Raw genomic sequence first — 25962 nt, 5'->3', positions numbered from 1 at the left:
ACGGTATCGTCCGCGAGATCGCATATTATATCCCGTAGTGTGCTGTTCATTTATCAGTATATCTATTTTCGTTTCAGAGTTACTGAATTCCTAACAAACACACGTGCGCAGGTACATACATATACGCATGATATAATTCCGCAATAATGCGAAGTCAAATGTGGCTATTGAATATCGATAGGCGTTCCGCGGTTGTGGTCATAAAGGATGTACCCTAAGAAACGAGTTAATGCCCCTACATAATCAATACACGGATGTATAATATATGAAATCTAAGAAACTACATATTTCTTTTTTGTTGAAAATTAGAAAGCTTCTGTTTTTAAGGATGTTTCGGTTGTACCATGATACGAGATTAAAAATTAATGAAATTTCACAATTAAAGGCTTGTTTTCTAGGTTTAGTTTTTTTTTCTAATCAATGACAAAAATTTTGGCCACGATTGCCCGAATTTTGGTTCTGAAACCAGCTGCAAATCAGAAAATAACAAAAAATTTATATGGTTTTTGCAGCAAAAATGGCCCGATTTTATTGCAATTTTAGGTAAATAACTTTCAAATAAGTAAGTAGATCCAAACAAACCCCCCTTTGAATAAATATTTATTAGAATTTTATTAATATACGTAACAGATTTGATTTAATCCTTATTAAATTTGCAAATAAGTACTATACAATTGTACATTAGATTTTATACAAGTATCAAGAGTGAATAACTTTTAAACCAATAACAGAAATATGCTTAAATTTTACACATGACACTTAAACATTAGCACAGAACAACCCATAAATTTTTTTTAATTTGTCGGTAAAACTTTGGTCATACTTAAGATATGACACGTACGTTTTCAAACGCGTTTAGCCCATTCGTTATTATCTGTTACGTTGCGCGGTGTATAATATAACAGATACTTAAATTTACTCAAATTTCAAGAGGTTTAAATAAATCCTAAATTAATGATATTATCATCCACAATAATAATATAATAATAATAGTGGTATAACAGACTTATTAATAATATCTACGTAATACAGTGCTATCTGTCCAAAAAGGTAAATAATTTCACATTAATAAATGTAAATAATGATATTAATACGAGATTTCCCTTGATTGTCATTGTTTATTACTTACAAATTGGATAATTTCTGATTGACTTCTACACATTGACTTTTGGACAATGTGTGTGCAAAGTTATATATACACACTCTCGTAGAAGTTTGATCAAACTTTATACTCCCTAAGCTGAAAGGCTCAGAATGATGAAAATGGATTCTGAAATAATTGATGTAATTATTATCGATGGTCGACGCTATTATTTACAGATTATCCATTGACAATCCCTTCAATATAGACGAAGAATAATTCTTTTACATCGCGCTAGTTATAAAGATGGAAATACGCGGCTGGCAATCGTTAATAAAATTATTGCGATATTCTTTTCTTTCTGCCAAGTTCTTAGTTTTAACGAGTGAGACGGCAATTAACTCTGAGCGTCCTGGGTATTGAAACTTCTTTGTGCCCGGGTTAGTTGGCGTTGGAAGATATTATCGCTTCGTTAAGTACAATTTGCTGGAGCGTTTGCTCGACGACGTTTCTCAGTATATCGCATTGTCTGTAAGAAAGACTTATAACACGGATTCCACATTGAGAGCCGTCCTTGATCGTGTCAGTGCACGTATTATTTTTCTTCCCCTCTTTGTGACTCTCTTCGTTTCTAATTTGAGACTGTAAGCGATGTTTTTTTTACGACGTTTTAATGTTGTGTGTTGTCTCTCCAAGTTGGTGCTGTCCTTTTACCCCCGATCCGATGTCACGAATCCGGTGTGTCTCTGATCGTTCGTCCGTCGTGCGGCGTGTAGCCTGTGTATACGTCTGTGTCCAGTTAATTAATTAATCACTGATCTTTTTCTGTTTCATGCCTCGTTTCACTGTAACGGTCGGAACCGCAGAGCGCAATTAGAGTAAGTATGAACGACTTGTGTGAGCTAAAAAGCGACACTTTTAACGAACGATTCATTGTTCTATGCTGCGCTTCATTTAACTCTTCTCTTCCTATCTTCTCTTCCGATTTTTCTTCTCTAACGGATTACACTGTCCACAACTGATCGGCGCTACTTTAACTGCGTAAGTAGTTCCACTTGGTCGGAGAAGCTCTCGTTCAGCTTCCCCGTCTTGCCGATGAGCATCGATGACTACTACATGCAACGCTGTTTGTTTTGTCTGTAGTCGGCGTTTGTGTTCACGACAAACTCCACACTCTCTACTTTTCGAACTCTACTACTGTCTTCTGTACTGCCTGTCTGCTACTGCAAGTTCCTAATGTCAAGTCTACTCTACACAGTCTACTACTAGTAGTGATAGCGCTTTCTGCTCGGGGGTGTCCAGTTCGATCGGTGCTCGGATCGTTATACTGGATTTACCTTATTCTTTACTCTAAGATCCGCACTATTATTGTACGCTTGCATAAATACACACACGATACATACGTAAATACGCCCACTATCGTGTAGATATGATAGATCTTGTTTATACGGCCGACGACATCGAGCTATAACAGCATTTACAATATAAACTTCCGTTGTTAGCACAAACATACAATTTTTCGACATTTTCAATTTTTTAATAGTTACAGCTCAACATCGTTTGATCGTTTTAATAGTTAAAAAAAAAGCGAAAAACGTTGCACGTTACGAGTAGGATTAATCGTAATTGGTGTAAGATAGATATGTAATAAAATCTTGCTTACACGGGACCAATTAGAACTGTCCGAAACTGATTTGATTCTCCTTGAAATATGTCGTTGAACACAAAAACTTAAAAAACAGGTATTTCTTTTATACTAGCCCAATTTGAGATTCAAGGGATGAATTAACCTTTCAGAGATAATGCTTATATTTGATTTTAAATAATTATAAACGAAACGGCGTATATATAGAGAAATGTTTTAGACAAGACTTTTATGACTTTTTATAAAATTTATAAATGTGTATTTAGATTTTTTACAAATCTAATATTTTTTAAAATACTCCCATCCTCCACGGATTTGAATCGTTTTATCTCTTAAATCTTAAACAAAATTGATATAATACGAGAAACGTTTTTTTTATAATTATATATGAAACATATCCATATATAAATATATATAAATATATAATTATATATAAATGAATTTATAATTATATATAAATAAATATACAATTATATATAAAAACTGTTTTCTTGAGTTACTATGTCCATACATAATTATATATAATTATATACATATAATTAGATATAATTATAAAAATTTTGTCTCAAGTTATATATGTCCATACATAATTACATATAATTATATATAATTATAATTTTTTTATACATGGACATATTTGGCATATAATTATATATAATTATATATAAAAAAATTTTTTCCGGGGAAAAAGCATTTTTTTTTAAATTTTGTTTTTAAAATATTTCAAGAAGAAATTAATCAATTGTAGACAGTTGTAATCGGTTTTTTTCTAAAAAAAAAAAGGCAAGGTAAGCGTTTGCGTGCGACAATTCTGTACTTTTCTTTTGGATTTAACCAATTTAGGACAAAATTAATTACGATTGGAATTAATTACGGTAAAAGGTCTGAATTCTGATTTCTGCTGACGCTGATATTCTCATTAACGCGTTATCCTGTCTTGAACGCAGGATTTTTGAATGTGCGTGTGCGCGCGCATCATGCTATTTACAGGAGGCGAAAGCTGATAAATAGGGGTACACGTGCCGCACCGCGCGATGAAACTTCTGCAGCACTATTCTCATAAAACTTAGTTCTGCGAGCGTGCGGTCGCGCCATTCACTCCGGCCTGCGAATACAATGAGCCTCTCCAGCTGTGCATCCGCTCGGGACCTGTTTGGATCCCGCACGGTTTCTAGTTACGTGTTGTCGAGCGGCACGGCTGAAAACAACGTGTCGCAGGCGTTTCCGTTATCGCTCGGCACGATTTACCTATTGTGCGCCCTTAACCTTTTGCACAAATGCGCTTAAATGTCGCGTTCGTTCGTCGCGTTAGTTCGAATTACGGGTCCAAAACTCTCGCGCGCATCGGCAAGAGCGTCCAGGTAACTCGTGCAAGCGGGATCATCGAGGCGAATCCGTTACGGGGACCAAGTTTCCCCGTTTGCCCCGGAGATATATTAACGAGGCGAGCGACGTCTTACGGTAATTATCGTTCGTGGCGTAGTTGCTGAAAATTGGCTTTAATATTGGAACAATGTCGAGCAATTAGCGACAAATCGGAATTTGCAATTAGCTATTTAATTTCATTGCAGAAAGTCATATTTTAAGTTACGAAAAAAGTCCGCGATATAGAAATTTTCGCAATATTTACAGCATTGTTTCATTTCTGCTATATTACACTTTATATGGTAGATTCTTTTAGCGCCATTTCAAAACCAATGAACGTATGTGGGAAAATGTCGCGGGATCGTTTGTGTCCTTTCCACCTTTTGACATTCTGGAATAGTCTGTTAGATTGAAAATAATAACTGGCGACAATAATTACACAAATTTAATTATAATTCATGATTTGTTTGATTTTATTATCGTGCGAGGAAATTTCGCTAATATGTATTTTAATTAAATAATAATAAAAGGAAATTAAATTAAAAATTCATTTTGTTTTTAGATATTGTATGATACAATGCCTTTTAATTTTTTAAATTCAATTTCTTGTAAAGGCATCAAATATGTGTATTATTTTGAACTCGTTCTATATAAGAAAGGTATCATTAATTTTCCGTTTAGAAATCTGTTTGATTAACACTCAGCGATTTGATTAACACTTAAACATTACTCGTTGGCAGCAATGTGGGGTAAGCGCATTTTGTCAATATTAGCCAAATTTTCGATTGTCCGCCAAAACGTATCTTCCGGCGATTACTAGAGGAGAGAACGGGGTCGCAAAATAGAGATGAGATGAGATGGGGAGATACCATGATATTTCATATAATTCACATTAAATCCAAAGAGCAACCATTAAAATTACTTCGTTACAGACATTGTAAAATGATTACTGGTCATTGCATGTTTAAAAAAGTTGAAAGAATTTTACTTTTGCAGGTAACAAAGAGTTTACAGACGCACATACTTTTTATCTAATTTTGAGAAGTGTATTAGATATTAATTTTTTAACTTTAGTCTAATTTGAAAGCCTTGAATGTGGTTTTCAAATAATTTAACTGAATTTAATATGCGACGTAATGTACGTATGAAAAATCGCTGACTCTTGTAAAGAGAGGCGGTTCGCTCGCTACGCGTTGACTTGGCGCGAGACGCGACCGCGCCTCTTAATTCGACATATAAAGTTATATTATGTACTGGAGAGAATTGTGAGCCATTTGCATTACGAGCATTATCTCGCAATTTTAAAAATTCAAAGCTGCATAATGCTTACTAGTAGCAAAGAAATTATTTTAAAAAGTTTTTTTAGTCCATAAAGTGTTCATAAAATCTCGTTTTGTGGCACTTAATGTATAAGATTTACGAAGGATCATTAATTTGAAATTTTTTGTAATTAAAATTGTCTTTCATGACATTAGTTGTTAGTATGCCACGATCCCCCTTTTATCTCACAAACGCATCCTTTTTTTTCTCTCTTCAGTAAATTACATTTGTTCTCTCTATATGTCCGATAAACTTTTATTTACAAAGCGCCAGAATTATATGACTAACAAAGTAGTGCTCATAATTTAAGAATTTATGTCGCGTTAATATTTATTTTAAGGAAACAAAATGATATTCGATCACCCCTTCTCTCCTCTACGGCGTGTGGATCTCATTTCGCAACTGATTTGATAGCGCGTTTGATGTGGGCAAAAACACGGAACGTATCCCGCGCAGTTGCACTTTTTTTTCTAATCTATCGGTTTGATACTCCACGGCGACGACGATCATCAAAATTTATGCCGGCTGCTCCGTCGCAGGTATCGTCTCGCGATACACTTTCCTATATATCGACAACGAGGCGCTCACCGTTGCGCGCGGATTTTTTTCCTCATTCTTATTTATGAGTTATGAATAGAGAATCGCGGTAAATAAGGTGGTTCGCTGATCCGGTAAAATATATTCACCGGATGCACAAGAATTCCCTTTAATCGGATAAAAGGAATTTATGCGAATGTGCGTCCCTCGCTTTCGTACATATCCACGGGTGAGAGAGATGGACGTCACCACTCATATCAGCGACGTCATTGACTTCTCCGAGATGAAACACATGAAAAACGCGTGGTTGCATTTTTGTATTTTGTACGAGCAACGTGCGTTTTCGATTGCATCGACGTTTTGGAATGATTTAATAGATTTGCAGATTATTTAAATGCGTATCTGCGCGAAATGGAGCTTGTGGGAGAGCATGCGAATGCTACGGAGTGCAACATATTTAACCCTCAGCTGACACACTGTAGCAAATTCGATATTTTGCCATACATGGGTGTACATACGTCATCCGACCATTTTTAATTGCGTATATCTTTGTATGTAATACACAGAATTTGATCAATTTTCTTTTTAATCGTTACGCCAGAAGGTCAAAAAGAATAAATAGATGCAAAAATCGAGAAATTGAATACCATATATTTGAAATATTCAGGAGAGAAGGAAACGTACTCTCGAAAAAAAAACGTTTTTTTTTTATTATTTGAAAGGAAAACCATTATAGAGGTTTTTCCGACGGATTTTGAAAGGTAATTGAAGAGTACTTTAAGAGGAAAATATTGTTATTTCGATTGTTCTTAAAAAGTACATTTATTTTGCAGGGTAAAGTTAGATGGTTTTTCAGCATAAGAAAAGATGAGTTGATAGAATAAATCATTCGTTTTCGATTATAAAACTTTAAGATACATAAAATACAATATAATATATTTTATTATTATTTACTTGAATGGAACATTTGCAACAAATTTTTGCAGTATGTTGCTTACACATCGGTTTGTCACATTTCAAACTCACTTATACGATGTTTTTCGATCAAAGGTAGACGGACATAATGAGCATCTTTCTGGTTTGCTATTTTATTTTTTGCCAACACAAACCGCAAGAATCTTGAACTTTGGGAATGTCTGTATAATCTAAGAAACTTTCAATTTGTACACGCTATACCGTTCGTAACGTTGAAGAAGTGAGACGATGTGTCAAAAATGGCTTGATGAAAGCTCCAGTTAAATCTCTATGTAGTTTTTGCGACATTTTTTTGAATTATCTCTCATTAAATTATAAATTATGAACGAATTAATGCTAGCCTGATCTAACATTCTGTAAAGGTATCGCATACGCCAGCTACACTGCTTTTTCTTGCAGTGATGAAATCGTGACATTTTTTATCAAAACGCAGAAACGAACCAGTCTCTCGTTGGTCAGAGTATAAAAATAGAGTAAAAAATTATAGAAAATGTTGTTAATCAACTTATTTTTGCTTGTTAAAGATAAATCTAATTTTTTTTCTTCGATACGTACGTTTCTGACACACTAGGTGTAGTACACCCATAACTTGAAAAAACACGACTGTGTAAAATTTTCATTCGATTCTCGGAGACTGCTACCATATAGACTCAGTAGTGGGGAAATTAATATAAATATTCCCCAACTTCTGTCCCCCTAACTCTTACGGTTTATAAATGCCAAGCATTTTTGTAAATAGAGGGTGCATGAAACCCTGTGCGTCAGCTGAGGGTTAAGTGAGATAACGAAGGTACAACGCTAAGCGTTCGTTATATCTTTGGCTACGTTTAGCGGAATAGTTTTTTTTTACTCGCTTCGTTGGACTTTGATACACGATATTAAATTGCATAGGTACGTATGAATAGTTATTCCTTCATGGCCTTGCGCGACTTACGTTCACCTGCCTTTTCGTTTTGTAAGACTTGCAATTATTCCTTTTTACCTTTCCGTAGAACAGTTGAGACCATTAGCGTTTCTCTGTATCGAGCATTCTCAGCCTGTGCTTACCACTCGCATCGATCTTCACCCTCGCCCTCTTCCTCTCTTTTATATATATATATATATATATATGTATATATATATACATGCCGTAAAATTCATTTTTCTCTTGCCGTTGGCTTCAGCCGTCTCTGCACAGTTATGGACGCTCCGCAGTCGCGACTGGTAGTAAACAGCAACTATTAATAAGCCGATGACATGCTGGAAGCGTATCGGCTTGCGTGCCTGCGAGAGAATGCTGTCTCGATTAGCAGCATAGTGTGCTCGCAATAGATGCGATACAGTAGTGGGAGAGCGATAAGATTTATCTAGATCCTAGGTCGCCTATTATGCCTAACGTATTACAGAAACATATCGCTGGGATGTACGCCACTGTTGATAAGCCTGTGCATGTATCGCATGGGGCTCGAGCAGAGAACCCCATCCCTCCTCACTGTCAGCAAGTTTCGAATCAATCGGGGCGTTTCTAAAGCGTTATCGCCGCTACAACAATGGCAATATTTATCTCGTTTAGACTTTCATGCTGATTTAGCGTCCCGTAAAACGGAACGCGGCGGGCAAGCGTCGAAAGTAATTGTAGCTGACGCAGATTTAATTGTATGAATACACGCAGCTCGCGCGCATGGGTCGCGATCGAACAATCGCGTAATTTTCGCGCTTCGTGATTTTGGATTAATCAATTGGATATTTAACTCGATGGAATATTTAATATCCTCAAAGTATATAAAATTACGGTCTAATGGGAAAAACCATGCTGCGAAAGCTGAAAGATCTGCTTCGACGTTTTTTAAAAATTTGCAAGAAGAAGAAAAAATAAAAAACGCGAGACAAAATGAGAGACTTTCTCTCTAGTAATTATGTAAAAAAATAATGACACTGTAAATATAAATAACGTAACGTTTAAAATTTAGAAGCTTCCCGAGTGGCAATAATGATTAGTCTCTGGAGACTAACAAAACGAATAAACGTTGTCAAGTTTCGCTTTGGTATCCCTTCAACGCTGTCACGGACGATCCTGTGTCGACCGCTATGTCTGCTTAAAAGTGAGGGAAGACGCGAAAGCAGAGGAAACACATAGACCTTACACCGAGAGTGAATGCGGGGTACAGACAATGTAATGTGACAAATTTCGCGTCTTTTCTTTCCAGGACGACCGGTAGTCCCTCTAGCAAATCTCCAGCAAGTGGTAGCGGCGGCCCCGCGAGCGGTGGAGCAGGAGCAACAGCGGCACCAGGAAGCGGCGCCAGCAATGCCGGAGGCGCGGAACCCCGTACGCCAACGACCGGGCCGCAGAACAAGCAGCTGCAAAATGTCAAAGGAGAACACCCCTCGGTAAGCCTTCCAAAGCTCATCTTATAATTTTTGACGCGACGACGTCGCGGCTATTACTTATATTACCGAGATAATCTCGGAGACCGTCGCAAGCCCACCTCGTACAATCTAGTTTGCCATCTCAGATTTCGGGGTGGAATTCTAGATATAATTTTACATACCTTGTACCTGGATATGTATATGAATATTAATATGTATCTTGATGCATATATTGCATGTATTATATATATTTCACTCGTATAAAGGGAATGCGTACCGGTTTTCTAAAGTGTATTTTCTCAATATTTTGCAGTTTAATCTAATGTAAGTAATATTTAGTGACAAAAGTAAAAAGTGAGAAATAAGTAATATAGATAAAAATTTAACAAGTTTCAACTTGTTTCGTGTATGCTACCAACATTAAAAAAAATTAGATATGAGGTAAATTTTTTATCAATTTATGTAGCTAATGATAACGTAGTTATGCAATTTTATTTTGAATATTTTCATAAAAGAAATTTTGTTGTAGAATATTTTACATTTATTGTATGTACATATTTAAATTATTGTAAGAATTAAATCGATATTTTTATAAACTCTATCAAGTTTCCTAACTGATATCAACATATATCATAGCAAATTTTACTACAATATGAATAATATCAATGTAAAGTTAAGTGAGGATGCTAAAGTAACAGAAGAACTTCCTCGACGTCGGTCCTACAGATCACTGTAGATTATTTTTCGAGCAAGACCAGGCTATTGCTCTTTGTCCATTGCATAGATCTGTCTTTGTTTTTTGATTATTTCGCCATCTGCGAAAAGTCCTATCAACTACTGTTGGGCTCCATATTGCTCTGTTTATGACAGTTCAGCTTCGCTGAGCGAAATATGCGTGTGGTAAAAGCACATTAGCGTATCTTTTTTGTTAGGCGTTCAATCGTAACTTTGCAAGGTCAGTGTTATTCGTGCATGTTTTCTGAAGGGTGCTCTACTATCATTTTGTACGCACGAGCTACACAACTTCTGTATTAAGGTAAAGTTAACCTCAGGTGACGGCTATACGAGTGAATTTTTAATGATTTATTAAATTTTTGTTCGATTTTCTTATAAAATTGACCTGAGCACCCTTTCTTTTTACGGGTATTTCAATTCTAAAAAAAGTTTTTGTGATTCTGTAAAGCCAATCCAAAGATATTTAATGCACTGTAAATGTCGGTAATTCGTAGTACTTTAGCATCCTCTTAAGTGATAATAATAAAACTAATAATTGACATGAATAAAATATGTCAATTACAAAAATACTTTTATTTTGTCATTAATTATTTAATATTTGATAAATTATTAATAAAATAATAATTCGCTTTTTTGTTAAATTATTAATGAAACAAGTATTAATTAATAATTCCTTATATTTTTAATTATTTTAATTTGTAAATTGGGTAGTTTTGAAGACTATGTTACTTAAAAAAGTCACAGATACGTTTTAGGCGATCAGTTTTATAAATCACATTTTTTGTAGTATGTTACAGAAAAACTTATAACAAATTAATTTGTCAATAAGTTGGAAATATATGAGCTGATCAAAGTACATCGCGGTTGATGCGCAAATTAATTTCTTATTAATGGAAGGTTTATCATGTAATAACAGATGTCTGCTCAAGCTACAATTTTAAATTTTAATTTGCATTAAAAACAGCATAAAATGTAAAGTACTGAAAGTGAAAATAATTTAAATAGTATGCATTTGACGATTTCTTTTTATTTATTTATTTTTTTTCTAAAGAAGTATTTTGCATTTTATTTGGCACATAAAATTATAAACAAAATTCCATCCTGAATTCTAACGCGAATTATACGAGTATATAGTAAGATCCAACAGTTTTTGGTTCTAGTACATAAAACAGAAACGATAAAATAAAATAACCAATTTTGTTTTTCAAATAAATTTTTTAAATATCTTTTTATAATCACCCTTTATTTCAATATATATTTTGTAGAACGATAAATTAATTTTTCTATAACACTGAAATATTTGGAATTTTTATCTTTAAAGTGATAAAATTTAACACTTCATCACTTGATCTACAGCTCTGACTCATAAAATTAGTCTGTAATAAACATTTTATATTTCTAAAAGTTAAAATTTGATTTGTGTGGAAAAAATTTACTAGTGATGCAAAAGACATAAAAAAAGATAATTGAAATTGTAGGGTGATTATATTGGAACATAAAAATAGTTATTTTATGTATCTTTTATTTTATATCTTTAGGCCACACACTTGTTTGGATCTTTTTATATAAGTCGTTCAAAATTATAAAGGATTATTAAAAGATTATTTTTTTAAAGAACAACAATCATCAAACAATGACTGTTAACTCTGAACGCAATTGGAAACTGCCATAATGCTGCATTTCAAAAGTAAAATTGAGATCGTAATAATATATAATTGCATTTCTAAAAGAAAATTAATCGCAATGATATATTAACGACAATTTTGTGTAATGTAGAAAGTGATCTAATGTAATTACAGCAAAACGCATTTGCACCCATGCGATATAATTAAGTTAATATCGTACTCACGCTGCGTCTTGATATAAATACGCGGTGAATTCTCGCGGATGTTAGAGATAAACTTGAAATTTAACGACAGTTAATTCTTCCTGTCCCAGATCTCTTTCTTATAATACGATTTTAAGAAGATTGCGTTTTCGTACAAATTCTCTTTCTCTCTCCAACTGTACGTTTCCTACTCAGCAAAATGTGGGGATTCTGGAAAGAATTCCAAGATAGGTCATCTTTTACGAAACGGAAAGGAAGCGATGCGGTGGTAACGATCGCGTTTGTGTGTTACAGAAAGCGTTTCTACAGAGCAGGTCCATCTCCTTGGTCGACATGTACATCGATAATTCGGAACCGAGCGAGAATGTTGGTCAAATCCACTTCAGTCTCGAGTACGACTTCCAGAACAGCACGCTCATTCTGCGCATCATACAGGTCAGTATGAAGTTTCGTACTGGATGGATGCGCGTACGATGTAGTAACTAGGCTCTTTGAAGCATGCCTGCCAGCCGTTTGACTCGATATCGTCGTGTTTGCGCGTGACGCACGCGTCGATCGCAGGCGATTGGAATATCGCTACGTTCCATTTGAGGGGATCGTAATAATACACTATGCATATGCCGACGCAATTTTATGCAAAGTACGAGGGCGGCGTCATATGCATTCCAGATTTAAAAGTTTCCGACTCAAGAATTTAAAGAAGTTGATGGAATAAAGCAACTGCTTTTATTTGTTACCTTTTGTACTCTATAATCATCATTTATTTCCATACATCTTTTCGGAAAGGTTAATTGGTTTTTCTATATCACTAGAAAAATATTCTAATTGTTTTTTTTTTTTTTTTGACGTTGAATATCACTTTTTCATTACTGATAAATTTTTTCCACGCTAATTGAACTTCAATTTTTAACAGTTGTATTTTATTTTTGAAATAATGTTTTATTTTTACAACTAAAGTTCGATTTGCATGAGAAAAATTTATCAGTGATGAAGAAGTGACCTCCGCAGTGACAAATCATTTCATAGACAAAAATTCCAGAATATTATTAGTATAAAAAACTTAATTTATTGTTCTAGAAAAAATGTTCTGAAGTAAAGAGTGATTAAAAAATCAAAATGGTTGTTTTATTTTATCGTCTTTATCATAACCTTGAATTAGAAACCTTTAAACCTTGTTGCGCAGAATTATTAATCGAATCAAAATTCAGTTACGTTGCAACATCAACATATTGCTGACTCAAGTTGATCTTTAACCCTTCACTATTCTAGGGAAATATAAATGTTTCTCATCGCATACAATTAGGCAAATCTTTTTCAAAAGACACAAAATTATTATACCGCTTGAAAAAATATTTGCGTAATTGTATGCGGTGAGATTCGTTTGCATACGTGCACTTAAAGATGCAATTAATTTTCGATTGATGACATTCGCGTTAAAAGTTCAAAAAGCACGGAAACAAAGTATACAAACAAGTATAGGTGCAGTCATGAAATTGATTTGGATACATGATATTGGGAATTAATTTTACGCTACAAATCAAAGGCATATTTTTAATGGAAATGCATCACTGGCCAGGGTTTTCACTTACAAACGAGTTTTCCCTAAAAAATTATATTTAATGAATTTGTAGCATAAAATGAACTTTTGTACTCTGTGTCCGGACAGTTTTGTGGCTGTAAGTGGCTTTCTCGAGTTACTGCGTGTAAAATCGTAAACAGCTTGTATTATTTCTCTCATTGTCGAGTAGGGATGTAAAACGGAGGCGTAAAACCGGAATGTACATGCGCGCATTAGCTTGATTTTTGAGTTGCGATACGACTACACGTCGATAAGGGCCGTCATAAATCGTCGACGAAACACAAGCATTGCCATGCCGAAAAATGTATCTGCGCGCAAAAATACGCAGTCTGGTAAACTGGGACGTGTCATACATTACTTCCTGTTGCAGAGAGCGCGGACAGAGGGAAAGGGAGGTACTTTTGAAACTCGTCGCTCGCGACGCGGTCTCGGGGGGGAAAAAGCGTAACGTTCAACGGGACGGGTACTTTTGTTGTAAACAAACGCATAAATTCTTTCTGAACGCTGGCTGGACCGCGTTTGCCTCGCGCGCAATTTAATCCGACATTAAGCGAAACACCATTTTCTTTGTTTTCCACAAAAATTATCATGCCAAGATCTCGGTGGTCGGGGAATATTTTTCCAACACCGTTTATGCGATCATACGTTAATATACGATACATGCGCAAATTTTGTAAAAAATTTTATGCCGTACAACGCGGTTGTCCAAGAGAGGCTTCAACATGTGATTATCTTTCATCTCACAGGGACGTATAAAATTGCGTTATTATTTTATGAAAATGTAATATCAATTTCTTCGTGCGACGTGAATACAACCACATGCAGTATGCCACTTTTAGCGGAAAAAAAAGATTATAATGAAATTGCGCGTAGCATTATCGCGCAGTTTATCAAAGAAGCATGCCGGTAAAAGTTTTATTTCTCACTCAATTTGCATCCGACCTCTTTCCCTCGGCGAATATTTAATTGCTTCGTTGTTGAATTATTTAATAGAGAGCTTTCGCGCATTGTAACTTTTATTTTATTATATACATTTTTAATAGCGCACATCAAGTTATGCCTATTAAATTATTAAAAAAACGCAGCTACATTTATTTTATATTATCGCGCTAATTCCTGATGAAATTTGACGCGTGCACAACATGATTTCCAGAGGTATCCCTCTGTTTTTCAGACCATTACGTTGCAACATCAACATATTGCTGACTCAAGTTGATCTTTAACCCTTCACTATTCTAGGGAAATATAAATGTTTCTCATCGCATACAATTAGGCAAATCTTTTTCAAATGACACAAAATTATTATACCGCTTGAAAAAATATTTGCGTAATTGTATGCGGTGAGATTCGTTTGCATACGTGCACTTAAAGATGCAATTCGGTTAATCTTGCGCAAAATGTGTTTTTCGCCGCTAACGCGCAACATAAACGACCGGGAAAGTACCCCCCGATGAGAGCGGAAACACGCTTTCGCCCTTAAAAATTCCTATTTTTGCGAGTTCTCGGTTTCGTGTCTCTCATAGCGTGAAAATTTGTCGCGACACCTCGAAAAGTTCAACCAAGCGTTCAACCAAAGACATCGCGTTTATTCCATTCACGTCCAATATCTTCGCAATTTGTAAACTCGAAGGTAGAAATTTCTTGTACAGAAATACCTGCAACACCTATACACACACGTGTCACGAAATTACACGTACATACTATAGTTAGAAATTTCGTCAATTTGGGGCCGACTTTTTCTCACTTAGCGAATGGAGAATTGATAAAATGAATCGGTTATGGGCTCCGAAAAGGCAAATAAAAATTGTAGATGCAACGTTATTGCAGTTTTTAAATCGCTGAATCTGATGATTCTGGTTCTCAAAAAATTTGTCGAGAAAGTATTAAAATTAGCATATAAAGTTGCTAACTATCACACTTATTATTATTGAGCTTAGCTTAATTCGTATTTTTCTGCCAGTAAAAACGTAATAATGTTTTCATGTCCAATAATTCATACTTCTGCTTGATAAAAAAATTTAAAAAAATTAATTTCTAAAAACAAAGGCATTATCGCGATGAGAACTATTTTAAATCTTGGCACTTGAGAGCTTATTTATTTCGTCTTCCAAGGACCTTCTCCGAGAGTATTTTGTATTTTATTGTAGTTTACTACTAGAAATTGTAAGATTCGTTCAAATAAATATTTTTAAGCGTCAGATCTACCTTGACCGAATAAGGCCTTCTTTATATGTTAATTCGTGTTGTTCACATATTGATCGATTTTTACTTAATATATCGTTCATTTTATTATAGTTTTACAATTTCATTTACGTATCATTTTCATAATATCTTTTCATATACTTAATAGTTCCATATACAAATTAAAATTTGTTAAGTGTTAAATTCAGGTTCAGCAGTTCAAAAACTACAAAAAACTTACCATTTTTACTTGCCATTTCGGGGCTGTGGGGGTCAAAATCGGTCCATCTTATCCATTTCGCGTTTTACTTATGGCAAACTTGGAATTAATGAAGATTAAGCATTCGCTTAATCGGCGAGGTGTAATTTATCTTTAATGGCTCATAAATAAAAAAAGAATAACCTTCGCAATCACGATTGCGCGGAAACTCTGGTTCTTATTAGATCTTTCCACATTTTTTTTTTTTTAAACCTCCGCATAATCTCGAAGTTTGTTTACGCGAAGTTTCGCGATACTTTAAATGCACGACAGAATCGTTCTCCGTAAGAAATTCGAGTCGGCATAATGGCGTTATGAAGTTTCCGAGAAATGGTCTGACAAGCAAATGAAAAATGACCGTCCACCTCTGGCGTGAATGTCTTCAAGGCCACTTTGGGGGCGACTTTTCAAACCGGACGAGCCGTCGCGGAAAGTTGTGGAGAGAGGGCACTTTCGGGCAGGACTTATTTTTCAAAACACAGGCGGCCATCAAGGCCGTTAAGGGCCATTATTGATTTTGTTTGCCATACACGTAGCTTCCATTAACACAGTATCGACTGTGTTGCGCGCACGAGGCAGAGCCGCTCACATGTTCGCAATCTGTTTCGGGGCGATACTCCTGGTTGCATCGCACGGAGACTGTTGCGCGCACGTACTCGCCGAATTCTCCTACACACAGGATTTGAGAGACTTAGATGAGAGCTTTGTAAGATATGACGGAGACAAAGACGTATATCCCTCCCGTCGAGCCTCTGGTAGACAAATGCATGTGTTTTATAACATTTTGAACATTTTGAACGAAACAACAGCTATTTGCTTATGTATATAAATACAAATAAAGCCGGATTTCAACGTCCATAGCTTCCGTACATTTTTATTCCGACGTACACTACGCGTATATGGAATGAAATATGCTTTCTGTTTCGTTATACAGCGAATAGTATCACTTAGAGCGTTTTAAGTGTCACCGTCTCGTCTTCTTCTCTTATTTTTTTTTTTTAACTCTTTGTTGCATACCGTATACACTATTTACACTTATCTTTTTATAGTTTTTCTATTTCATAATTGATACGTATTTCATAGTTGATTTATGTAACATATTTAATATTATTATATTCTTGAGATTTGTATGTTTACATTAATGTACTTTTTTTGCATTAACAATAAGTTCTAATTAAAAAATCAGTCAAAACTGATACTTTATCAATTGATAAGATAATGTGGCAAATAAGAGTATGGCACGCGCCATAGTAGTTGATGCGCATATATGGAACGTTGAGTACAATCTTGTTACAATTTCAGATAATGTATCCGGGTGGAAAGCAAATTCAGACTCCCATTGTTCATATTATCCTATTAATTGATTACTTTGAGAGATCGCTAATTATTCATCATTTTGATACTTTGTCTTACAAAAAAATCTATGCCAAAATGAAAAAGAAGATAAATATATCTTGAAAATCTCTATATTAATGTTTCTTAGTTCGCTGATTTTAAATCTGCACTCCTTATTGGAAATTTTTTAATGTCAGATCCAACATAGTAGGTATAATGCCGATCAAGAGAAATGTTAAAGTCTGATTTTAATCCTTTCATGCTTTCTAAAGCATATATGTCACGGTCGCTTCAAAAATTCATATCTTCTATGAAAGTAAAGATAGCGACTTCATTCTGGGCTCATTTTAAAGATGAATAGAACTCTAAAAAAGAAAAGAAATCAATACCTTTTTCAACTTTACCCGTATATATCTCGTCAAATATTCGTAAAATGAGGCAAAAATTAAGAAATATACATATATATCACTTTCATAAAAATAAAGATATTATAGTGAGATCTTTTAAAGCTCATTTTGAAGGTCAGCATAAGGGCTATATAAAAAAATCATTTTCAAATATTAGTTGTTTTCTTAAATACTTCTTATTAATTGAGTTTAAAAATTTCAACTTTAAATTTGTAATCAGCGACTCGAAAATCTCTATAACGAATGTCACTCAAATTTAATAAAATTTAGCATTTACATCCGTCACATTAAATCAGTTATTTTGAAATAAGCAATCTAAAAAGTCCTTGGATTTTTGGGACTTTTATTTCAATCCAAGAAAGTTTTACATTTTGTTCCTCCATTTTGAATTTTAATCTATTTTGAATTTTGAAATTTTATCTACAGATTTATAAGCAGCGACTCTAAATATCTTTATTAAAATGTAAATTAAATGCTAATTATTCCTAGGAAAAAATCAGATATAAATTAATCAAATTTTATACATATATATTTTTAAATTTTAAATTCAAATTTATAATAAATGATCTCAGAAACCTCCATATGGAATCACTGCATCAACCAATGAATAAATCATTAGCAAATGGCTGTTGAAGAAAAATATAAAATTATTACTTTAAAGTAATAAATTGTAAATTAATTAATATATTTTAAATCCAATTTTTTAGTTCTAATTTTTATAAAATAAAATTCTATTAAAATATCATTTTCTGTTTAGAAATGTAATTGTATTAAGTAAATTATTTTTGTTTCTTCATTGACTGGGTTCAACTTCTTATGTATTCATTGGTTGATTCCGCTCAAATTCAGACTTTGTAAAGGGTTAAAGGCGTTGTTTTTTTCTTCACTCGTTCACTCGTAAGCCATAAAAAAATTTTGGCGCTTAACACTGTCGTACATGCAGTATGATCGAGTGGAAAATCCGGCCTTGCTTATAATGTTATGTGTAGAGTCGCATGTTTAAAGAGAGATTTACATCGAACTTCACTCATCGTGAGCAGACTTGCCGCGAAAGTACACGAAGGTGCATTTTCCACGTAATCGCGGAAAGCTTAACGGGCGATGTGGAAAGTTCGTCGTTCCTTAAAATTCCGTTCTCACATCCTTCTAACACTGATCTCTGACTTTTCTCCAGGGTAAAGACCTGCCGGCGAAGGACCTGTCGGGTACTTCCGATCCGTACGTACGTGTGACGCTGCTGCCGGACAAGAAACACCGACTCGAGACAAAAATCAAAAGGCGCACATTGAATCCGAGATGGAACGAGACGTTCTACTTCGAAGGTAAGCGGCATACCTATATGTGTTCTATGATGCTCCTCGAGCATACCGGCGTCCGCTAAAGCGCACTTTCCAGAGACATAGAATGGGGAAGGGTGCAAAGCAATTTTGTTTCGCAATGGATATAAGACGGACGACATTGTATCTAATTGCGTTAAGCCGATTTAAGGAAACCGCAGCGGACCGCAACAATCTGAAAATAACAACGCGACCCGATAAAATCTTCTACTTGAAATTAGATCTGCTAGATAAAAATTGAAATATATGTAAATTTCCTGTATATAATTTTCCCTCGTGGAAACGAAGGAATTACGTCGAAATACCGCTTTGAAATGTCAGCTCAACGCAAACGCGATATTTTATTAGTACGGATCGCTTACAAATTATAAAAGAAAAAAGAGAACCGTTTATTGGGGGAGCAGAGTGAAATTAAATTTTATCGGTAAACAAAGTTATTGTGGTATAACGAGGCTTCGCGTATTTATGTGTCGACTTTCCTCCAGGTTTTCCTATACAGAAGCTGCAGAGCAGAGTATTACATCTACACGTCTTCGACTACGATCGATTCTCGAGGGACGACTCCATAGGGGAAATGTTTCTGCCGCTTTGCCAGGTAATTTGGGAAGACGTGCCTGCTCGCAATTTGCGCGGTTCAATTATTACACGCGGTAGATGCGGATTAAAGGGATTCGCGTGCTACGGCGACAGGATTCGCGATGGATATGCGGAATCTGACATTTTGCACGTGTCGCGTCTTTCATCCCGCGTCTATTCCCAAGTCAGCTTCCAGATTCTTATCTCGTAATTATTATCCGTTATCGGGAAATTCCGTACAAACGAGTTGACAATTGCGTTTCCCCATTTTAGAGAGACAGCGAGCGTAAAATTGCAACATGACTAACTCGTTGAATTTTTTACAATTATTATTTATTTATTAATAAAATGTTTTAACAATCATTTTATTTTAAAGTAAAGTGAAATTACAGATTGGATTATGAATATTGGCCGACAATAATATATTGTAAATAGTATATGTTGTTAAACAAGCATTAAATTGGTTATTATAATGGTATTATTAAATACATCATTTATTTAACAATACGACTTTTGTTACAACATATTTTATATTTAGACGTTACAATGCAATATAAACCGTTTTATTTATATAAATTTCAGAAATGCATTTATATATCTTATTGTATTCAAAGAATGAAAGTACTGATTTTTTTGCTTATTTTGTGGTCCTCAAAATGTGAATTGAATTGTATGCCAAATATTATATAATATACATTAATTTTAGAAGAAATTGAATAAAGGAAGATAATTTTGGAGGTCGAGGTAGCCAAATTTCCAATATTGCCCAAGCACATTACACACAAAAGACAACTTTTCTTTGATAATAGCAGGGATGGGAAGTAACTCGTTACTTGTAACGAAGTTACAGTTAGAGTTACCTGTTTTTGGTAACTGTAACTTAACTTCGTTACTTTTTTCAACTGTAGCTATAAACTTAACTTAGTTACATTATTTGTGTATCTAGTAACTAAATTAATAGTTATTTTTATAGTTACTTTATATATTTCAAACTCATTTGCCAATTTAGATAGCATTTGCAAACATCACCCGAGTGACGTCATGTATCATTTTATCTTTATTTAACAATCGGTAAACAACAAGGATAAAATGATATATATGAGGGTACTCAACTGATGTTTTCAAACGCAGCTTTAATGTAATTGGTGATTGGTTAGACCTAAAAGATTACACTAATAGCAGTAAGCGCTCACTCAACCACTGAGTTTGCTGAACGCAGCCACTGTTGCTCGATGCAGTGACAATTTTATGTTCTATGCTTCTTATGTGATCCGAGAGAGATGATATGATGAGAGATGATGTGATCCGAGAAAAAGTTCTGTCTAGAAAGATACACGTGACAATGAACGGTTATATGTTATACATTTGGCAGCCCCGTACCAGTAGTCATAGGTTACAAGTTATTTACATGTAGATACACGATTGTATGTGACACATTTTCTTCGATGGTTTTTAAAATATAGATTGCTCATCGAACGGCGAACGTAATTGGTTCTTACTTGTGGATTCAACCAATTATGTTCGCCGATCGAGGAGCAAGTCTACATTCTAAAAACCATCCAAGAAAACGTGTTGCAACCTTTTAGCTCACGACTGTACTTGTAGGGCCCGGATATTCAAGTACGATTCCGGGATGCTCGCGAAGAATCACTGCGTGTTGTGTGATCGTCTGGCTGGTCTATCGTGTACATACGTGTGATAATCAGCCAGCAGAGAATTGGTTACTAAGAATGCCTTTGAGTCTAAATTCTATACTTAGTCTTAAAGTTAGTTTATAATAGCCGTTACCATAAGAAATTGATCAATCATAGTCAATTATTCTTTTATAAATCAACTATGATTGACCAATTTCTTACGATTACGGCTATTATAAACCAACCTTTATCCTCAAAAAATTTAGAACATAATTCACATAGTTTTCATCTGTACATATAGGTAATTAATATTTAATATATGTAAACATGTCACATGCAAATTATGCGTCGTCAATAAAGACTATAATAAAGACTTAAGCCTTTAGCCTTAAGAAATTGGCCAAACACAATCGATTATTCTTCTATAAATCAATTATTATTGGTTAATTTCTTAAGGTTAAAGGCTTAAGTCTCTATTGTAGATAACGCTTTACACAATTAAAGATAGAAAAGACTTTACGTGGATGCTCTTCAGTAAAAGTCTCATATTTAAATTATTAATGTTTTATAATATTACCAAAAAAAAACAGAAAAGTAACTGAAAAGTAACTTTAAGTTACTTTTTCAATAACTGTAACTGTAACGAGTTATTTTTTAAAGTCAGTAACTTGTAACGGTAACTAGTTATTTTTTGGAAGACAGAAACTGTAACTGTAACTAGTTATTTTTACAAAGTAACTTTCCCAAGCCTGGATAATAGCAGTAGAATCTGATTAAACTGACCATATTAAAAATCCGACTTTTTCCCTCTTAAGTTTCTAAAGGAATAAAAACTACCTTCAAAAAGTTTTTGTTAAATTTTTTGACAACGGATGCAGATACGAAGAAATGTTTGGAATAAAAGTTGTTTGTCTTGAAATTTTAAGCATAAAAGGTCTCTTTTGTTTGTTGAATTAATTCTTTGACCGGAAACCACGTCTGAAGGAAGTTAATTTCTGAAAATAATATTGTAATGCAAGTAGTAGTTTTGATATGTTTGTTTCATATGGAAAAGAATAATTTACAGTTTATCTTCTATGCTAAATTTAAACTGTATGCTTAATTAAAAATTTTACTGATTGCAAGTCGAATGTTCTATTATAAAGGTGTCGTGTGGCTCTATGAGGGCGACGGACACATAAATGACTGGAGAACGCGAGTTCGAATCCCACACATCCCGTTTATACGATTTTTTAAATTCGTAATCTGTAGCGGGAGTTACAGAGGAACTGTTTAAATTTAGACGTATAGAGACTGATAGTCCCACTCGCTCGCAGTATACAGTATACCACCAATATTCCGTTACATAGCATCATTTGGCATGCAATTCGATTCGAATTTCGAGAGCCACAAAATAAGCGAAATTTATCCTCACTCTTTAATAAACATTTTAGATATATTTTAAAATTATAAAGACAAGAGGGAGGTGAGATCTCTTAAAATTATTAGGATGCTCTTTAAATTTAATTTGAATATGTATATTGTGTGTAGCTTATTAAATGACAGAATTTTATCTGAAAAAGTTCTAAATTTCTTTGTAAATAAATTTCTGACGTATATTGTAAGAGATCGGTCATAATTTTTTTGACATATGGGAGCAGAAGATAATTTTTAATTTGTTAATTGTGTCGGGAGACCGCATAACAACATAATGCCAGTCTGATATCAATATTACTGAGCGGATTAATCTGCGCACACAATAACACCGAGGGACACGCGCGTGTGATAATTCTATCCTATGCACATATTCATTTCCCAGGAGCAATTCGTGATACATGCCGCCGTTGCGAATCGGTGGTTGCGCGAATCTCACGCACCGCCCTTGCATGTAATAGAAATGTATATATATACACATACATATATGTATAAAGATTAATATTACAGAAGAATTTTTTATGAGCATTTGTAACACAGCCACAATAAAAAAATTTATTAATAATAATGGTAATAATAATAATAATAAAGTACATGATAAGCTGCGGTAAATAATTTTCTTTTCGTTCAAATGCGATTGTCCTGACAGTGGATTGAATTCCAAATGACCGATTCGTATTACGCGAAGCGTGATATATTCGTGTAATTTGGGGCGCGTTTATGCCGCAAAAATTTTGCATCCGTAATATGCAACATACGATATCAATTAACTATTACGTCTGCACGAGATCACTCGGAACAGAATACTAATTATCTCGCATTCGCTCTACACCCTAATTTGATACAAACGTGACGAAGATATTAATGATAATATAGCTCTCCCCTCGCCCCAAAGAGATCGTATATTTTAATAAAGTTGCGCAGAGAGAGAGAGCGAGAGAGAATGAAAGAGAATTTTAAGGACGGAAGGGCAAGAAGGGCACGCGTGCATGGAGAACTTTTCGTTTCTGTTTTGATTTCATTATTTCGGAATATGTTCGAGATACATCGCGTATTGCTTTGCCATAGAATTAATAATCTATGAAAATTAGTTAAAGCTCGGTAATGCTTACATATAACAGAGCAAGGTAATCCATCTCCCTATCCCATTAAGTTCTACATTTTGAAATTTGGTTTTCGTTAATTAGTTTGACAATTGTTACGAAACTTTAGTTATCAGCAATATCTCGTGGGTTTGTTTGCCATAGGTCGATCTATCCGAGAAACCATCGTTTTGGAAGGCTCTTAAGCCGCCGGCTAAAGATAAATGCGGAGAACTCTTGTGCTCGCTGTGCTATCATCCAAGTAATTCCATATTGACGTTAACTCTCTTAAAGGCGAGGAATCTGAAAGCTAAGGATATCAACGGAAAGTCAGGTAATGTTGCATTCACCGTATTTTGTTTATGTTCCCTCAGGAACATATGGCAATATATAAACGCTTTTAAAAAATTATATTATATGATTGTGCAATACATTTTAATAGAAGCGCGGAAAGAACAAATTTTATTGCAGCGTCTAAAAGTGTAGCTAGATACAGATCAGAAAATAATTTTATGTTGGGCCATCAAAATAATCATGTACGAAGCAAATAATGTTACTGCAAATAGTTTTGATATACCAGATTGATTGAGTTAAACATCCGATATAATTTTACTAATTATTAAACGTAATTATTCTCAGATCTACATTTCAATAAAATTTTTTTTTTTCTGTGTGATGTTATGGCTACTAGTTTACATTTTATGCAGTAACTTTGTTAACAATCAATATTTTAAATTGAAAATTTAACGATTATATTTAAACTGTTCTTCAACAGATTCTAGACTCATGGTATTTATTATGATATTTATTAAATACGGCCTACCATAAGAATAAATTTAACACATTTTATTTAAAAAAATACAATGTTATGAAATTATATATTTATTCAAAATAAAGAGAAAATATTGTAAAATTTGTATAGATGTATGTACGTACACGTGAGCCTTCCGCATATAAAACTTGCAGTATTGAAAACCTATAATACATGTAATGTAAACTATAGATTAGCAGTGAAACTACAATCAACTTATCGAAAAACTATTTCGATATGTAAACTTTATAAAATATGTAGCATTAGGCTTATTAATATGCATGAAGGGGCCCAGAATAGCAAACTCCTATTTTATTGTTTAACTTTGCCTAACTGGAAATGTATACATCCAAATACAAAAAGTTAAATAACAAAAAGCAATCGAATGTATATAAATACATTTGTGTGATAATACGTACAAGTTTAAAAAGAATGAAGGTTAAGAAAGTATGTGTAATCATAAATGTTAAAATTACCTTGAATAAGTTTCTAAAGTCTCGAGTAAAAGTGCCTTATAACATAATGCCGGCTATTGTGTATTAGCATATTAGTGCCACTACATAACGGTAGGTTACTAAATGATTTCATAAATATTATAATCACCAGAATTAGTCATCTACTAATGGATATAATATAAATGGTCATAATGCCTACACAGTCAATGTAGTACACTATTCTTTCCTCTACAGATACACACATTTAAAAAAAATTTAGGATATATATTTTTCATATTGTGTACAAATAGTAATAATATATCGTTTTTCGAATTAAATCACATTGAGCATCACATAGCACTTACACAGCAGCATATTTTAATATATCTTTTTATAATTGTGAGAGAATAAGAAACTGGAGACGGGTAATTAAACATTTACAATTCTAGATCCGTATGTCAAAGTGTGGCTACAGTTTGGCGACAAGAGGATCGAGAAACGCAAGACTCCTATTTTTAAATGCACCTTAAATCCAGTATTTAACGAGGTATTCTCCTTTAATGTACCGTGGGAGAAGATCAGGGAATGCTCTTTGGATGTAATGGTAATGGATTTCGACAACATTGGACGAAATGAATTGATCGGCCGAATTCAGCTCGCAGGTATTTTAAACTTTTTTCGATAATGCGTCTTTAAATATAAAAATCTATACTAGATTCTATCGATATATTTCTAAATTTTAAAATAATGGTATGATGGGCTAAAATTTAGAAATTTCGTAATTATTATTGGTGGAAGTAATTAAATAAATACGTTTAATTTCAGAATGTCAAAACTTTTTGTTTCCGTTTTGATTTTATTATAAGATTTCTAAACGTGATCGATAGACCTATGTTTGAAAATAGATACTGAAGTTAAGCTATACTTAAAATAATATACGTAAAAATTATATTATATTCAATATTTAATATTTAATTTTTCTCTAAATTATTATTAGTCTTACAAAAGAGGTTGTCATGATAATCGATATAACGTTAAATAATACATCCTCTATACACTGAAATAAAGTTTGGCAGTAA

The 25962-nt window shown here is 34.0% G+C and overlaps 1 protein-coding gene and 1 long non-coding RNA gene across 10 annotated transcripts in view; one reads left to right on the top strand and one right to left on the bottom strand.

Annotated features, from left to right (window-relative positions):
• The window catches only part of LOC105199815 (synaptotagmin-7), a 248139-nt gene that overhangs the window by 210558 nt on the left and 11619 nt on the right, over window positions 1-25962 (top strand). For 6 of the 9 annotated variants that reach the window (XM_039452056.1, XM_039452057.1, XM_039452058.1 and 3 more), the window contains 7 exons: window positions 1948-1959; window positions 9110-9293; window positions 12130-12270; window positions 18771-18918; window positions 19419-19528; window positions 23804-23972; window positions 25333-25545. In XM_039452056.1, coding sequence (XP_039307990.1) covers window positions 1948-1959; window positions 9110-9293; window positions 12130-12270; window positions 18771-18918; window positions 19419-19528; window positions 23804-23972; window positions 25333-25545 — 977 coding nt within the window. The remainder of the gene's footprint in view (window positions 1-1947; window positions 1960-9109; window positions 9294-12129; window positions 12271-18770; window positions 18919-19418; window positions 19529-23803; window positions 23973-25332; window positions 25546-25962) is intronic. The other 3 variants (XM_039452055.1, XM_039452060.1, XM_039452062.1) reach the window with 1 other exon arrangement.
• Window positions 6873-12133, bottom strand: LOC120358300. The gene is made up of 2 exons (XR_005575251.1): window positions 11857-12133; window positions 6873-9263 (listed from the first exon to the last, which is right to left on the bottom strand). It is a non-coding gene; the product is annotated as an uncharacterized LOC120358300 (long non-coding RNA).

This window comes from Solenopsis invicta, chromosome 7 (genome assembly GCF_016802725.1).
Source record: "Solenopsis invicta isolate M01_SB chromosome 7, UNIL_Sinv_3.0, whole genome shotgun sequence".
Lineage (NCBI taxonomy): Eukaryota > Metazoa > Arthropoda > Insecta > Hymenoptera > Formicidae > Solenopsis > Solenopsis invicta.
Note: the sequence above shows the minus strand (reverse complement) of the source record. Positions and strands in the feature narration are given on the sequence as shown.